The 17198-nt window shown below is 58.8% G+C and overlaps 1 protein-coding gene across 2 annotated transcripts in view; it reads right to left on the reverse strand.

Annotated features, from left to right (window-relative positions):
* SDC3 (syndecan 3) overlaps nt 1-14096 on the reverse strand; it is a 35279-nt gene extending 21183 nt beyond the window's left edge. Inside the window, exon 1 of one of the 2 annotated variants that reach the window (XM_057397874.1) lies at nt 13932-14096. In XM_057397874.1, the coding sequence (XP_057253857.1) occupies nt 13932-14030 (99 nt within the window). In that variant the 5' untranslated portion in view covers nt 14031-14096. Of the gene's footprint in view, nt 1-5463; nt 5524-13931 lie in introns of those variants that run through there. The other variant, XM_057397876.1, reaches the window with a different exon arrangement.
* Between the last annotated feature and the right edge of the window lie 3102 nt (nt 14097-17198).

Consider the following 17198-nt stretch of genomic DNA (forward strand, 5'->3'; position numbering starts at 1 on the left):
CACCAGGCTGGGCTGGTCCTAGCACTGAGAGGTAGGCAGGGACCAGCAGCACAGATTTGGTTCCTATGACCTGTAGATCCCCTTCTTTACCAGGGAAAAACCCTTCCCTGCAGACGGGGAAAGGCTTTGGGATGCTTGCGGAGCCGCATTGATGGCGAGAAGGGGACCACAGTGTTTTAGCTCATGTCCTCTCCTTAACTTTCAGTGGAATAGGGAGGACAATGCTCAATTGTGCTACGGGAGGAAGAAAATGATCTCAGAGCTGCTTGTGGAAGGAAAGGTTTGGTCTAGAAACGTCTCTGTGCCAAGAGAAATCACCCACAGACAGAGGAGGGACACGGGAACCGGGCACACCACACCTCAAATCTCTTTTCCATGAGGTTTCCCATGGGGAGCACCGGGCTCAGCCCTCCCCAGGAGCAGCAGAGGTGGGATGAGCTCAGCACGGTTATTTGGGGACATGGGGATAGGGCACAGGACCGTGATCCAGGCTGGAAACCTCTTCTGCCTTAGAGCACATGATGCTCCGTCGCAGCCAGAGTGATTCAGGAGGCAGAAATCCCCCTTATCCGAGGCCAGCATCGTGTTAGTCCCTCCATGGAGAGCACCGTGGAGTGACTCGTGCCACTTGTAGGTGACACTGGCACAGGTCAGATGCACCACAACCATTTTCTCCCATCGCTAAAGAGATAAAGGAGAAACGTGGACTCCCCCAAACAGCCCCCTGGGGAGCATGGGATGGCTTTGGTGAGCCAGGGTGCTGTCTCCGTGCCAGGGGATGCTCCACTGAAACCACAGGAGAGGCAGCTGCAGGAGGAAAAAGCCTTTTAATGACCACAAAAAGCAATTGTGGGAGGGTTTTTTAACCTTATTTTGTGTTTTAAATGCCTCTTCATTTCCCAGGATTGGTTTAATTGTGGTCATTAAGGTGGTGAGGGGAACACTTAGCCTCTGAGGATGGGCTGGGGTGAGAAGAGGATGGCTATAGGGGCAGACCTCAGCCCCTTTGCTCTTAAAAGGAGGCTTCTCCAGCCCTACAAACCATTCTCCTTTTCCCACCTCCTCTCCCTCCCATTCGCTGCCTCAGTTTCCCTATTCTCAGCATCATTTTAGGGATGCTGGAAGCATCCATGGAAAGGGCAATAAATGCATGAAAACACAGGGAGGTTGTGGGGATGCTTCATTCCTGCCGTGTTTAGGTGGCACGGGAAGGAGAAAAGCTATCCCTACCCTGCTGCCACGAAACCCATCACCTACCTGCCCCTACAAGCGCTGCAGTTCAGTTCCTGGAACCCTGTTGCCCCTCCCAATCCCTTCTCATGCTGAGCCACAGCTAACGAACCTCCTAATAATGATTAATTGGGAATAGATTAAAGCCTCTTGCAGGCAGCTGGAGATTAATATCGACTCCTCTTCGCCCCCCAAACCACTGATGAGGAAAGGAAGGACCCCTTTTCCCACGCAGCCCTTTTCCTTATGGCATTTAATAGGGAATAATGCATGGAGGGGGGATGCGTGGCTGACCGCTAGGCTGGGGTGGTTGCAAGCTGGTGTGTGCTGGGTGGAGGGAGTCGCTGCCCACCTTCCCTGGAGTTGTCATGGAAATTGGAATGGATGTTGATTAAGATGCTGCGCTTGCCAAATGCAAACGTGCCGCAATCTCCAGAGGGACTCCAGCCTGGAGGAGTAATCCAGAGCCTGGTTAAAGGGGAAGCACTGGAGGGACACCCAGCCCCTTGATGGGGATGGAGAGGGAAGAGAGATGCCCCATCTCGTCCCAGACAAGCTTCATGCTTCACAAATGCAGCTTCAATGCCTTGTCATTAAAAGGAACTAAAACCCCCCAAAACATTGGGAAGAAGGGAGCTGGTCTGGGATCCTGCAGTCACTGCTGCTCAAGTGCCCGCTGCAGGCAGGGCTGGAGCTCAGCATCCCTCCCAGGAGCAGGGGGATGTGCCGATTGGAGCGGGAGGCAATCCCAAAGCTTCATCCCTAAACTGCAGACCCACGAGCATCCGCTGTTCACTCCAGAGGCGGAAACAGTACCGGACACAGGCACAGGGCCCCAGAACCACTGGGATGTGCCCGATGGAGGGCGAGAGGTTGCTCGGAGCCGCCTGAGCCCCCAGTCATGCAAGCAACCAGAAATAGACCCTATTTCCATATGTAGGACGGAGCCCGCAACGCCAGCGTGGCCACGACCTACTTTCCCGCATCCCGGTGGGATGTGGGTGCATTCCATGGCTGCGGCAGGCTTGGCTCAGCACAGCCCCCACCCTGAGCAGCCCACCCCCCCCTCGGGGGGAGCAGAAATAGGCTGGGAGTCCCGCTTTTGACGCAAACTCCCAGTTTCACACCCAAACCAGCAGCTCCCGGGGGATGCGATGGTTGCCGGCGCCTCCGGAGCGCTGCCGGCAGCGGGATCTATATGGGAAGGGGTTGATGGGCTCGGAGCTGCTGGTGGGTTTCATCACAGACTCACTGCAACTTGCTTTGGACCCTGAGCAGGCTCGGGCCCTGCTTCCCACACACGTCACATGCTGGGGCGCAGCTCCTCACATCTCCATCTCCTGCTCCTCGCTGCCATTCCAGAGCCCACCAGCTCTTCCAGCACCGAGCACATGGTACAGAGACCCCACGCACCCTGCACATGCTATTTTTGAGTTTATAAGCCTTTTTGCACCACTGAACATAACACAAGCAGCTTTTACCGGTGCCTCTGGGATGCTCCTTCCCTTAAGGACTGCACAAACTAATTGGTTTCTGTAAAAACACGGCCTTTTCCATCAAGTTAACACAAGAAAACCCAAACATAATCCATTGCTGCTGAGCATCTCCCCTCTCACAGGGTTTGCCTGCAGCTTGGAATCGAGGATGGCAACCGGGAGTTCCCAAGGGGAGGCATGCCGATACTTATTTCACAGCCTGTTGTTGCCCCCAGCCTGGGCAGCGCTCAGCAAATATCCAGACAGGAAGGAGGGTTCTGCTCCATGTTTCCTATAGTAGTAAAGATTAAAAGCAGCTTTAGCTTTCGGGTGGAAATAGCCCTTCCTGACACGTCCTATTTGCTCAGAGCTATTCAGGGCTTCCAGTCTCTGCCGCTGGAGAATGACTTAGTATTGTAGAGTGAAAATGAACCCCACCTCAACCAGCTCTCGGATATAGTCCTGGAAGCAGGTGAGGAACAACCTCACTCAGTGATTAGTCAATGCACTGTCAAATATACTGGGATCCCCAGAGCAGGATGGTCAAAAGCACCAGCATCCCTGCACGGGGACGGGTACCAGCATCCCTGCGCGGGGACGGGTACCAGCATCCCTGCGCGGGGACGGGTACCAGCATCCCTGCGCGGGGACGGGTACCAGCATCCCTGCGCGGGGACGGGTACCAGCATCCCTGGGTGGGACTGTCAAACATACCAGCATCCCACAGCTAACCACCCAATGACACCCAGGACCCAGCGTCACCCTTTCAAACCCTGCAGCTTCTCACCCACAACCCAAAAGCCATCAGACCAGGAGGCAAAATAAAGCAGGGAGAGCTCCATCCCAGAGGATTTCAGCAGGAGAAGCCATGAGGATTGTTTCACCCCATGCCCAGCTTCTCCCTTATGGAGATATTTCTGGCCTCTGTACAGAGCAAGGAAGAACCTCCCCACACAGTGACCACCTCCAACCACACACCATGTTTTCCTCCAAGCCTCAGCTCCGCAAGTCAAGGGATTCCTTGTGCTTGCAAAAGCATTTCCAGCCTTAAATAAGCAGGAAGCTGGAAAACGAGACCCTGAGAAGCTCTCACAGCCCAGGGGGGAAGGAAACAGACCCAAAGTTTCGGTTTCACTGAAGAGGAAGATGTTTCATCCTAGGTTTCGCTGCTGGGGTGATGGCATTGGAAAGGCACATCCCTGCTAAAGCAACCAGAAAATCAAGCTGTTTGTCCACCTGAAACACCAACTGACCCTTGGGTTCCAGGTCAAGCCAGGCCAGCTGCTCACAACAGGTTCTGTTATCCCACTTTCCTACACGCAGTGGAACCATCAGCTCCAGGAAAAGGAGGTTTTCTGCAGCAGAGCCCACTGTGCCCCAGCACCATCCTGCCCAGGTCACCCAGACCTGCTCTTCCTCCTCAATTCCCCCTCCTGGGCTTTTCCTTCCTCTTTCTCATGAAGCTTCAAGCCATGCTGTGCCCAGAGCCACCCATCCGGGGTGGGCAAACCCTGGGAGCACCACGACCACAGTGGGCCCTCAACCTCCATCTTCCTGCCTCAAAGCAGCAGCTCTGGTGCTCAGCCAGGTTAAAGCCTCGGCAGAAGGAAAGGAGGAGCCATGAAAAGCCACCAAAGCACTGCTCTGTAAGCAAGGAAGTGCAAGGCTTGAGCAAAGGAGCTTGACCCTGCTGCCCGCTGGGGAAATGGGGATCATTTTCCCCTGGAAAGCACTGGGTCAAGCAAAGTACCTTCGAAATTCCCCTTATGGCAGGATTTGGCCTGTTCCTGGGGGAGCAGCTGTTTTCCCTCACCTCCTGCCCCATCCTCACCCCGGGAAGGGGTCATTCACACACCATAAATCCCTCTGCACTCAGAGCTTCCCTAATTAACAACATCCAGAGACATTCAGGCTGCACCAGCCCTGCTCCAGCACCACTGCAACCACCAGAAACAAGAAGGAACCCAATTAACTTCTTGGTGCCATTTAAGTCAAGGCTCTGGACAAGGGCCTGTAGGGACAGGCCAAGGGGAATGGCTTTAACTTGCCCGAGGGGAGACTGAGCTGAGCTCTTAGGCAGAAGCTCTTCCCTGTGAGGGTGCTGAGGCGCTGGCACAGGGTGCCCAGAGAAGCTGTGGCTGCCCCATCCCTGGCAGTGTTCAAGGGCAGGTTGGACACAGGGGCTTGGAGCAAGCTGCTCCAGTGGAAGGGGTTGGAGCTGGATGAATTTGGGTTATGGGAGGGGGGGTAGAGCTTGTCTCATCCTCCGGAGCCATGGTGGTGGCAGAGGAGGAGGCACAGAGCCTCCAGCCCCAGCTGAGGATGGGGAGCACTCGGAAAAGAGCTGGAATAACACAAAGCACGTTGCTGGGTTGGTGATCTCGTTTTCCCCTCTAATTGCTCCGCTGTTTTAACAGACAGACATTTCCTTGGCAGTTTTCAAGGGCTATAAATGTTTTATGTTCCTTTCCTCTGCGCTCAGACAGCAATTTCGACTGATGCAAGACCCGGAGCGGAGCAACTCGGTGCTGTCAGGGAGCAAAAGGACCAGGACACTGGCCTCAGGGGGAGGATCCAGCCCCGCATCCACATGGAAAGTCATCATCCTCCCCCATGGTGTCATCTCCTTCCCCCCCACTGCTAGAAGGGGATCCCACCACCCAAGCAAGATAAGATGTCTTTCCACTGCAGACAACTATAGATAGTGCCTAAACCCTTTTAAGATATTTATAGCTGGAGGCAAACTGATTGCACTCACTGGTGGCAGCTGGAATTGCACCGGGAGAGGGGGGATCCAGCCCATGCCTGATGCAGGGGAGTGGGTGCTGGGTGAGCATCCAATCGGCCCCAAAACCACTGGTTCCTTGCACTGCTGTGGGAGAGATGATGCAGGATGCTCAACTGCTGGAGAGAGATTTAGAATCATTGAATCCCAGCCTGGTTTGGGTTGGAAGGGACCTTAAAGCTCCTCCAGCTCCAACCCCTGCCACGGGCAGGGACACCTTCCACTAGAGCAGCTTGCTCCAAGCCCCTGTGTCCAGCCTGGCCTTGAACACTGCCAGGGATGGGGCAGCCACAGCTTCTCTGGGCACCCTGTGCCAGCGCCTCAGCACCCTCACAGGGAAGAGCTTCTGCCTAAGAGCTCATCTCAGCCTCCCCTCTGGCAGGTTGAAGCCATTCCCCTTGGCCTGTCCCTACAGCTCCTGATGCAGGGTCCCTCTGTACCATCCAATCTGGAGCAAAGAGGACACAGAGCTGAGAGGCTCCCATCCAAACACCCAGGGGCTGAGCCCAACCCGTTTCACCAACAGCATTTCCCATGGGAAGGGGAACTCACCCCACGCTGCCCCTCACCTGCTCTGAGCATCCAAAGCGGAGCAGGAGGGAGGAAATGGCCCCTTCTCCCCAAAGCCTGGCCCCAGCCCCGCTCCTCTCACACTGCTGGGGGAGGGCCCAGCCTAATTGCTGGCAGCTTGTCCTGACTTTAATACAGCCCATCAGGCTGAATGCTCCGGCTGGAGGGGGGAAAGGAAGGGACAAGGATGGGGAGGGGGATGCGGCCACCATTTCCTGAGCCAGGGATGCAAAACCCCACCGGCATGAGGATGGGATGAGGGGCAGGCTGGGAGCATGGGGGCTTTGCCCCCTAATCCTGCCCCTTGGAAAGCAACTGATCCCCTCCTTGTCCCAGCATCGTGAAGCTGCCCGGCATGGATTCGGTCCTGCTTTTCCTGCAGGGGTTACAGCGCTGGGATGCACAGCCCTCGGGAATTGCTGCAGATGCATTCTTTGCTCCCACTGGAGCTGGCAAGAGAAACAGGGAATCTGGAGCTGGGTCACAAGGAAAAGCCCACATTTGGGTCGCTGGGACCCTCTCCTGTACCAGTGGGTGCTTTACAGCCAGGAGGGCTCCAGCCGCATCCTCAGCATCGCACCAGGCTGGTGGCACCAGCAGGAAAAAGCTCCTTGGAAAGAAACCAACACACAACCGAGCCACAAACACTCTTTGTACCAAACACTTGTCAGTCACAGGAGGACCCCATGGGGTTCATCCCCCCCAGTCCCTATCCTGCTGCTTTTAGCTCAGCACAAAACCCAAGTGCACAAAGGCTGGAAGGGAGCACCCTGAGGAGACAGCCCCAAAAAGCCACTGTTTAGACCCAAACCCTCTCTCAGCTCTGGTGGGAGGGAGGCAGGACACAAAGCTATTGCTTCCTTCAGACCCTGCCTGTTGCCTTCTCTTTACAGCTGGTATCATTCCAATTTCCTCTCAGACTGGGGCTCATTTGAAGCTGGGCTGCTGCATGCAGAGCCTGGCCAGGCTGCTTCTTCCTCTTCTCCTCATACCAGTGGAAATCCCCACATTGCAGCCTGTTTGTGGGTCTTGTTTCGGCTGCGACAGACACAGCTTGAGGTTGGTTGTCTGCAAAGTGAGCCCAAACTCTGGTGAACAGAAACAACCCATCACAGATGCTGGGAGCTGCATCCAGGCGGCTCCACTCACCAGAGCATCCCAGCCCAGGGCAGCTCCAGCATCTCCAGTGGGTACCCAGGGAGCCCAGTGGGATGATGATGCCCCGCAGACACTAAACCCAGCACAGGACCCTGTTTCATCCCAGCTCATCCCGCTTGATGCCTCTGATGCCCAGGTCCTCATTCAACACCCTGATTAGCAAATACATATCAGCACACTCTCTAATTAACAGCAGGCTAATTAACACCAGGATCTCCCACTTGCTCTAGTGGAAGGTGTCCCTGCCCATGGCGGGGGGTTAGGACTGGCTGAGCTTTATGGTCCTTCCCAAGCCAAACCAGGCTGGGATTCTGTGATTTATCCTGGAGGAGATGGGCCCAAAGGGAGCAGTGATGCCAGCTGAGGACCAAAGCACCCCAAAGCCATGGATGGGGACACGCAGATGTGTCCCAGCACCTCCTAAAAAGGGAAACTCTCAATTGGAGCAGCTCCCAACCAGAGCTGCATGAAAACCATCCCAGTTCATCAACAAATACCTGGCAGCTCTGGGTTTTTCCACTGGGCCAGAGCCAGGGCTTGGGGAGGTTGAAGTGCCCGTCCCTTCCTCCTCCCCATGCTCTCCAGAAGCACCTCCTCCTGTGACACTCAGCTCTGGCTCTTAAACACTGTCACCAACAGGAGGAGATTCCCAGGACACCCTCACCTCGCATGGAGCAAACACACATGGAATCGTGCATGGAGAAGGAGCAGTAAAGGCTGCATGATGCTACTTGACAAAACTGGGAGGCAAAATGCATTATTCCAGCTTCCTCTGATTCATCTTCATGCAGAGGTTTCCCAGTGGCAGCACTGGACACAACAGACATCCCCAGGACAGAAAACACCTGGAAAAGTTATTAGGAGCCCACTGGACCCAAAATTGCCTTAAATGAACTGGAAATGGTGGACTTGACGCCTAGGCTGGGGTAGTAAAGCCCTTTGCATGCTCTGTGCCAGCACCACTCGCTGCCTCTGCAGGGAAAACCGCTCTAGGGTGGGAGAGGAACACAGGAGCTTCTGTTCAGCTCCAGCTTCCCTTGCAGAAAATATGAACTAAATCAGATTTTTATCAAAAAAAAAAGAGCTCATTTTGGACCCAAACTCCCACTCTCCCCAAAACACAGCCCATGGATGGGCTTTGGACACCACTAACACGAGCATCACTTCCACAGCGTGCCAAGCCCGTGCTTGGGACCACACACCCTTGCTCAGCAGCTATTGAGCCTGACCAATGCAGCTCATGGAGCAGCTTCATTCCCCTCCTCCTCCTCCTCCTCCTCCTCCTCTGGAAAACAGCATTTTTTGGCAAATGAACTGTTTTGCCAACAATTGTGCTCCTGCGAGGGGACGCTTCCCCCCAGCCCCAGCCTCTTCTGCCCCAGTGGGCCCCACATGGAGGCTGCAGCCATGGGCACACGTGCCTGTCCCTATATAGAGTTGTTTTGCCCCCTTCTCGCTCCAGCAGCCCCTGTTTCGCCTCTGGCCGAGCCCAAGCAGCAGCCCTGAGGTTGTTGCTGTTATTTTTATCTTGAAATGAATAGTTTGAGCCACGGCCAAGCTGCTCCGAGGGAGGGAGATGCTTTGCATCGTGGCCACAGAGATGTAAACACACGCCTGGGCAGGAGCAGAACAAACAGAGGCAGGCCCAAGGGAGCTGAAATCGCCTGTTCTGGGATGGAAAGGTGGAAAAGGGGGGGGTGAGGATCAAGAAGCATCACTCCCAGGGTAGGGAGAGCAGTGGTACCCATCACGGCTCACCCCCAGATCAATGCCATCCCCTCCCATCTGCTCAATACATCGCATGCGCTGCCCCAGAGGGGCTCAGTGCTGGTTTAGGCAGGACCAGAATGAACTTTTGGAGTCATTTTTAGCAAGAAGCCTTGGAAAAACCAGCTCTAAAGATGCCTTCACCTTCCCAGAGGAACCGGGAGCATCCCTGTATCACCCGCACCACACCAGGCTCCATCCCATTCCTTCCCAACTGCAACAAGGCCCAAACAAGCACGCTTTGGGGAGGGCGGATGCTGCAGCCAGGCTCAGCTCCTCTGCCTCCTGGATCTCCCCACATCCATCCCCCTGCCATGACTTCCAGCAGCTCCCATCCTGCCCCGCGGGGCTGGGCACAAAGAGGGGCCTTTGCCCTGTGCTTTGCTTGTGAAGGTCATGGAATGTTTTGCACAAGAAACCCGGCATAAATAAGTGAGTTAACTGGGAAGGAAGCCACAAAAGCTCCCTGCTCCCTCCTTGCCACCTCTGCTTGTGAAAGGCCCAGGGAGGAGAAGGATCGCTGGGTGCTTCCCAAGGGAATTATTGCCCCCATCTTAAAGCATTGCATCAAGGGAACGTGGAAAAGCACAAAGTGAGGATGGAAAAGCTGGGAAATCCTCCCCATCAGCCGCTGCTCCTCCCTCCACGCACACGTGTTGTGTCTCCAGGGACATGGATGGGGAGGGACGAGCATCTTCCAGTGAGGCTGGGGTGGAAACCAGCAGCACGGCCCCTTTCTGCCCATGGGAGGCTCAATGGCATCGCCCGTTCCGCAGGATCAATCCTTCTGCAGCAGCTCCTGAGCCAAAGGAGCCTTGTGCAGGCGTTAACCAGAGCAGGGAGGGTGCTGAGGGCCACAGCTCCAGCGAAGGTACCCCCCTGCACACAGGGGATGCCAAGCCATGGGCTGAAGGGGGTTTTGCTCCCCATCTCCTGAGCGCCGAGGCTGGCTTTGCAGAGGTGCTGAGTGACGGGTTCACACATCAGGGAGCAGGAGCAAAGCAAAGAGCACACCCAGAGCCACACAGGGAGTGAGGATGCGCTCGGAGCTGGCATCCCTGCCTTGCTCCAAGCACCGGGAAGGCTCAGCAGGGTGAGGACCCCAGAGCTAACACCCTGGCCTAAAACTCCTCTAAAGCCTTCTGAAGGCTCGGGAAGGGAACGGCTCCCATCTCCCAGAGCACAGCCCTGCACTGGGAGGCCCCGTTTTGTACCCGGCTCACGTTGTGCCGGGACGGGCATTCCCCCGGCCTGGCTGCTGTATCCCAGGGCTGCCGCGCGTCTCCCGGATGCTCTTCCAAGGGGGAAAAGGAGCTTTAGGGACACTTGGGGATTTAACCTCCCCTTTACCCGCATCAGCGGCAAGAGGACCCTGCACCCTTTGAGATGCTCTGGGACTGCTCACTGCTTGCTTGTAAGGGGAAGGAGGTGGTGCTGAGCACGGCTGGATGGGGAGAGCAGGGATGTGCCGACACACGGGGCTGGGTCATTACATCCAACCACGTCGGGAGCCAGGCTGAGTGCTGGCAAGCTCATTACACAGCACGTGATGCAGCAGCAGCCCCCAAAGCACCGGGATGCTGAAACCTCAACTCCACCCCAAACCTCGGCGGCACCATGGGGCATCTGTGGGTCCCGCATTCCCCTTCATCCCAATGGATTGAGCCAAGGGTGGGTTTTGAGGGACTGCAAGGAGCAGGAGATGCCAGACCACATCCGCCCTCACCCCATGGAAAGAAACCCAGGACTGCATCAGAATCACCTCTCAGCTCCTTAACAAGAGGGGAAGGATGAGACTGGGCAAAGCCCCAGCAGGGACAGGGACAACAGGGATGTGAGCAGCCAGGAACCATGGACAGGTTACAGCTAATCGATGCTCTCAGTAATTAAGGTGATGAGTTGATCCCTAATTAAGGTCACGGCTAGGCCAGCAGCCAGATCTAAGGCGACGTGTCCATGCCCAGCATCCCAAGGGATGCAGCCACTCCCCCGGCACCTCACCATAGCCCAGTGCATGGGCCTCTCTCCAGGGTTAAAGCTCATCAGCCCCCTGCACTTAATGAATAAGCACCTAATTAACATGGGCAGCGCTGCCTGCTCTGCCTGTGCTGGCCCCAGATGGATCCCGGACACCACTTGCCCACCAGCATCCCCACCAAGGCCCTGCATGAAGGAGGAGGAAGAGGAGGAGGAAGGAGTGACCCCGCTGGCCTGTGGGGTGGGGAGCAGCCGGCTCTCCCAGCTGCACAGAACACTGCCTGCTCTTGGATTCTCAGGTGTCTAATAACGGGTTGAGCTCACCCCCCCAACCCATGAGAACAACTGATGCAGGGGCTCCTCGCCACCAAGCTGCCTGCAGCCCCGAACAGGACCAGACCTCATCCTCTCAGAGTGGTCCACAGCTGGCTCCAAAGCGATGAGGCAGGAGATGGGGACAGCAGGGATGGGCAGGGCGAGCTCCTTGTTGTTGCCACACAAAACCGAGCCCACGTGTCCAGGACACTGTTGGGAAAACCCACTGCTAGGAGCGGGAGAGGCGGCTCCTGTCCCACGGAACACCCAAGGGTTAAAGGGAACCATTCCCGTGGGACCAATCCCAGCTTCCCCAAACCAAGGCCAAGAGGGATCGCAGCCATCAGAGATGAAAGGGAAGCGCTGAGTTCCCGGAGACTCGTTCCCAAACACTCCAGCAATCCCGGTCCCTGCACCGAGGCCGGGAACACAGTGTCCAGTCCCTGCAGTGCAAAGAGCGATCCTCCGGGTGCTGCTCCAGAGAAGGGCTCCCTGGCAGGACCAGGGTGTGCGTTACCCAGGTACAGCTGCTCCAGGGGGTCCTCAAATCCATCCCCTATCCCATTTGGGCATTCCCATAACACAGCAGCCAGCTGGGATGCACCAGATCGGTGCCAAGTCGCTGCTTCCCACCCAGGTGGCCGCAGGGAGAAGCCAAAACTGTGTCCAATGAGACCAAGTGATCTAAAAGCTCCAGTGAAGAGGAGGGGAGAGGCCTCGGTCCCCTCCGGATGAGGATGCCCAATGTCCCAGCATCCCTCCTGGGAGAAAGCAGCCTCTCCTCTCCCTCAGGTCCCTGTGGTCCCCAGGAGCATCCCACCACCTCCCACCCTGGCATTTAACAAGCCCATAACCTTTCCTGCCTGATAATCCTGAACAAGTGCCTCTGACTGTGGCACCATCCACCAACCAGCAGCTAGAATTCCTCAAATAGGGAAGGGGGGAAACGGGGGGAGCGAGCATCGACACAGCCCACCCCATGCCCACCATGGGTGCTGGGGACACCGGCACGGCCCCACTGATCTCTCACCCAGGGATGCGGCATAGCTGCCAACGGGGTTGGTGCTTCCCTGGATCGATAGTAAGGAGGAACATTGGAATACTGGGCTGCATAAACCACCCTGCGTGAGCGGCATCACCGGGAGCCCCGGTATCCACCACTGCTCAGGCGAGTGATTCACACACCTCATGTTCCACAGCACCTCAGCAGCACCCTCGGAAGCACCGAAGCTGCATCTGCCTCTTTGGGAAGGGACTTTGGCTGCCGGGAAAGCCGGGATCACCCCGCAGGTACCAACCCATAGCACCCCCAAACCAGACCTCCAGGAGGGCGAGGAAGAGCTTTGGGTCATTGGGTGCAGCAGGTCACTGGTGAGCAGCTAGGCCCTGGGGTCTTCTCCTCCTCTTGAAGAGCAGAGGAGGGGGCAGCCAGCCTCTCCCCACCCCGAGCTCTCCCATTCCCTTCTGGTTGCATGGTGAAGGCATCATCTTTTCCTCCTCCTATGGGATCCTTCCCATAGAGCATCACCCAAGCACCCTGAAAAGCCACCCTGGGTACCACAAAGGCTTCCGTGAAGAGGGCAGGCAGGGTGCAGGCAGGGTGCAGGCAGGGTGCAGGCAGGGTGCAGGCAGGGTGCAGGCAGGGTGCAGGCAGGGTGCAGGCAGGGTGCAGGCAGGGTGCAGGCAGGGTGCTCCCATGGAGGGTTTCCCCATTGTGCCTGCAATGGGGAGCAACAGTTTTGGAAGCGCCACGGGAAGCTGCAGACGTTTTCCTCCTGGAGACACGGGAATCCTCATCCGTGAGCAGGGCAGGGAAAACCGGGAAGAGCCCGGGCAGAGGAGCAGCAAACGCTGCGTGGGCAAAGGGAGCCGCAGCAGGGCTGGCGCCGACCCCTGCCCATCCCGACAGGGGCTGGAGCTGGGAGAGAGATTCCCGAAGGCAGGAATTGGGGGGGGGGGGTGCGTGGTGGAAGCGCCCTTCCCAAGTTTCTTGTTCAGGAGCGGGATGTTCCCTCTCTCCCTTCCTCTTAAGGCGCATCCCTACGACCTTCACACGGACCCCGCCTGCCCCTTGCGCCCCTGCCCCACTGCTGGGGGGGGGGAACTGGGGAGGTCTCAGGGAAGGGGATGGGGGGGGGAAGCGGTTTTGGGGGTGCTCTGCGGGCAGCAGCGTGCGGGGCGGGGGGGTCCTGAGCCCCCCTCGGGCACACAACGCGGTGGCGGCTCCGGGATCTCCCCCCCTTCCTCCAGCGCCGGGTGCGGGTCCCAGCTCAGGGCTCCCCCCCCTCCCCGCACGTTGCCGCTGCCGGACCCCGCCGGGTCCACGCACGTCGCCGATACCGGCCCCAGCACCAGCGCCCAGCCCCGCTCCCGCTCCCGGTCCCACCGCCCCTAACCCGGTACCGATCCCTTCAGACCCCCCCCCCCTCTCACGGTGCCTGTGCGAGCCGCATCCCTCCTCCCGCTACCGGTACCTCCATACCCCCTTCCGGGGCGAGCCCCCGCACGGCACCGCTGCCGATCCCCCCCCCCCCCCCCTCACCCCGCTTCCTCAGCGCACCCTCCCCCGGTACCGGTTGCAGCGCGATCGCGTTGCGGTGCCCGGTGCCGCTGCCGATCCCACCCTCCCCGGGGCCGGTGCCCCCCGCACTCACCCTGGCGGCGCGGGCGCTCAGCACCACCAGCACCAGCAGCAGCAGCACCGCGGGGCTCCGCAGTCCCCGGGGCGCCGGCGGCGGCTCCTCCGCGGGCATCTTCGTGCCGCAAGGACGCTGCCGGCGGCTGCAGCGGCGGGAGCGGCGGGGGGCGGGGACGAGCCTTTGTTGCCGCCGCCCGCGGGAGGCGGGGGGGTTGAAGGGGGTGGGGGGGGGGTGGGGGGGTTGTGGGACGCGCTCCTCCCCCCCCCCCCCCCCCCCCCCCCCCCCCCGAAGCAGGAAGCGCCGGGACTGGAAGCGGGGGGGGGGGGGGGGGGGGGGGAAGGAGGGGATAGGATGGGGGGGAGCTCGGGCAGATGGGGGGGGTCAGGGATAGGAGTGGATGTGGGACACCCTGGGGGCAGAGGACTGGGGGAGCCAGGAGGAGACAGGAGAAGGAGTGGATGGGGGGAACCTGGGGTGGATGGGATGCACGGAGTGGAGGGGACTGGGGCAGACTGGAGGGAGCTGGGGTAGAGGGGGGGGTCGGGGGTGAATGGCAATGGGGGGGGGTCAGGGATAGGAGTGGATGGGGGGACACCCTGGGGTCAGAGGACTGGGGGAGCCAGGAGGAGACAGGAGAAGGAGTGGATGAGGGGAACCTGGGGTGGATGGGATGCACGGAGTGGAGGGGACTGGGGCAGACTGGAGGGAGCTGGGGTAGAGGGGGGGTTCCAGGGGTGGATGGGGTGGTGCTGAGGCAACGAGGGGACTCAGGGGCAGTTGGGGGGCTCAGGAGTAAGTGTTGGGGAGTCTGGGGTACATAAAAGGGGGGATCTAGGGAGTATTGGGGGACCCAGTGTTAGGTGGGATGCACTGGGGGAAGTAAAAGAGAGGACTGGGGTAGGCTGGGGGGTCCAGAGGTAGATGGGGTGATGCTGAGGCAATGTGGGGGATGCGGGAGGATTTGGGGGGCTCAACAGGCAGATGGGGGTATGGGGGGCATCACCCCAGGGCAGATGGGGGAGAGGAACCCTCTGGATGCAGCTCCGTGATGGGACCCCCCCTGCCCTGCTCCATGGCCCCTCGGTCGCCCCTCGCTGGGGCTAGAGTCACCCCTGGGGTACCACAGATACCCAGGGACCCCCTGCCTCCATTTCCCCTTCCAGAACTAGAGGGAAAGCAGTGGGATCAGAGTGCAGGACAGTGACTTCCATGGGGTGACCCTGGGGTGATCGTGGCCTTCAGCAACCCCGATGGGTCCAGGAGTGAGCTGGGAGCAGGCGGGATGGGATGGGATGGGATCGAGTCGCTTCTCACCATGGAATTGCTCCTGAGGGCGGTCACGCACTCGCTGTGAAAGCCTAAAACTGCACTGGGATTGTCCTAAAACCCCTCATCTGAATGGAAAAGATACCCCGGGGGGGAGCAGGGCCCCACAGGGCCCGGTTAGGAGGGGACATCAGCCGAATGCCCTGTGAGGGTGCTGAGGAGCTCCAGAGAAGCTGTGGCTGCCCCATCCCTGGCAGTGTTCAAGGCCAGGTTGGACACAGGGGCTTGGAGCAAGCTGCTCTAGTGGAAGGGGTTGGAGTTGGAGCTGGAGGAGCTTTAGGGTCCCTTCAACCCAAACCAGGCTGGGATTCGATGAGATTCAGCTAAAACCGGAGCACCCGGACACGAGCATCCTCCTGCTCCCTGCTTGCTGGGAAACTGCGAGCAGCCTCCCCTTTGGGGGGCCCCTGCCTCGGGGGCCCCACCCGAGCCGTTTCTCTCCATTTTAATTGGGCTGTAATTAGCGGGAGCCAAATTAACAAGCATTAAATGCCCAAGTGCATCAATAGCATCAGCGGGAAGCGGGGGGGGGAGGCTTTGGGGGTGCAGAAAGGCGGCGGGGGGGGGGGAGCGGGTGCTGAGGGTCCCCGTTGCCGATGCTGTTGCCGTTGCCGGGGCTGCACCGCCCCGCCGTGGCCGCGGCCACCGCTGCAGGGTCCGGATGGAGCCCGCAGGATGGAGCCCGGAGCCCTGCGGGTCCCCACCACTGGTACCCGAGGCCAGGCGTGGGCAATGGGGGGGGCCCTGGACACGAGAATCGGGGTTCAGGGGGGTTGCTGCCACCGGGTCGGTTCCACGCCATGCTGGGAGAGGGGGATCCGGTTCTGTCAGGGCAGGGTGGGTGCGATGGGTCCTGGATGAGGTGATGGATCCGGGGTGTCAGGAGGGACCCCGGCTGATGGGAAGGACCTTCTAACCCAGGGGAAAAGGCTCAAAGCCCAGGTGAGCTCCTCACTGCAGCGAATAATGGGTGAGGAAGGTGAGGACCCACTGCTAGAGGCTGCTTTCTCCCCACATCCCCGGCCCTGGGCAATGGCACAGGGATGAAAACAGAGCTGGGGCTGCGCCGAGACAGGGAATGAGGGCACAAAGGGACACAGTGCAGGCAGAGGGTGAGGGCAGCCCCAAACCCAACACCGCTCCTGGGCACGGAACAAAGTCCTCAGGAACACGAGCCTTCCATGACCCAGGAACCATCACTGGGTGCTGCTGGAGCATCCCCTCCATGCCTGCCCGGAGCAGCTCCCTGCTCCCCACACCCTGAAGGTGAAGCAGAGGATGAGGAACAGCTCCGCAGGGCCCGGACCCAGCTGCAGCAACTCAGAGCACACCACAAGCGAGAGGTAGCAGAGAATCCCTTCCCTACCCTGCTCTTTGCTGCACTCAAAGCAGCCAAGAGCTGGCTGCTCATCTCCAGCTTAGAGGATGGAGGCTGTAGGAGCTACAGGTTTGTACAGGCCCAGAGGAGAGACTTGCCCAAAGCACTGGGGATGCAAACAGCCAAAACAGGATCATGGGATGGGTTGAAGGGAGCTTAAAGCTCATCCGGTTCCAACCACGGGCAGGGACCCCTTCCAGTAGAGCAGCTTGCTCCAAGCCCCTGTGTCCAACCTGGCCTCGAGCACTGCCAGGGATGGGGCAGCCACAGCTTCTCTGGGCACCCTGTGCCAGCGCCTCAGCACCCTCCCAGGGAAGAGCTTCTGCCTAAGAGTGCAGAATCCCAGAGGCTCAGGGAGGAGGCACGGCCATGGGGTCACTGCTCTTCATTCCCAACACGCACCCGGTGCTGAGGGCGGCTGCCATGGGGATGGCTGCTCCTCAAACCGGGAACAGACCCAGGGATGTTGATGCTGGAGCCGTCGGAAGCAGCCACGGAGCCAGATTCCAAAGTTCTGTATTTTTCAAAATAAAGATCACACGTTGTTTAGAGACAATCTACACAAGAGTTACAAAAAA

Source organism: Pezoporus wallicus, unplaced genomic scaffold, assembly GCF_028554395.1.
Source record: "Pezoporus wallicus isolate ANWC-B61680 ecotype Strahan unplaced genomic scaffold, APGP_CSIRO_Pwel_v1 contig_10769, whole genome shotgun sequence".
In the NCBI taxonomy this organism is placed as follows: Eukaryota; Metazoa; Chordata; class Aves; order Psittaciformes; family Psittacidae; genus Pezoporus; species Pezoporus wallicus.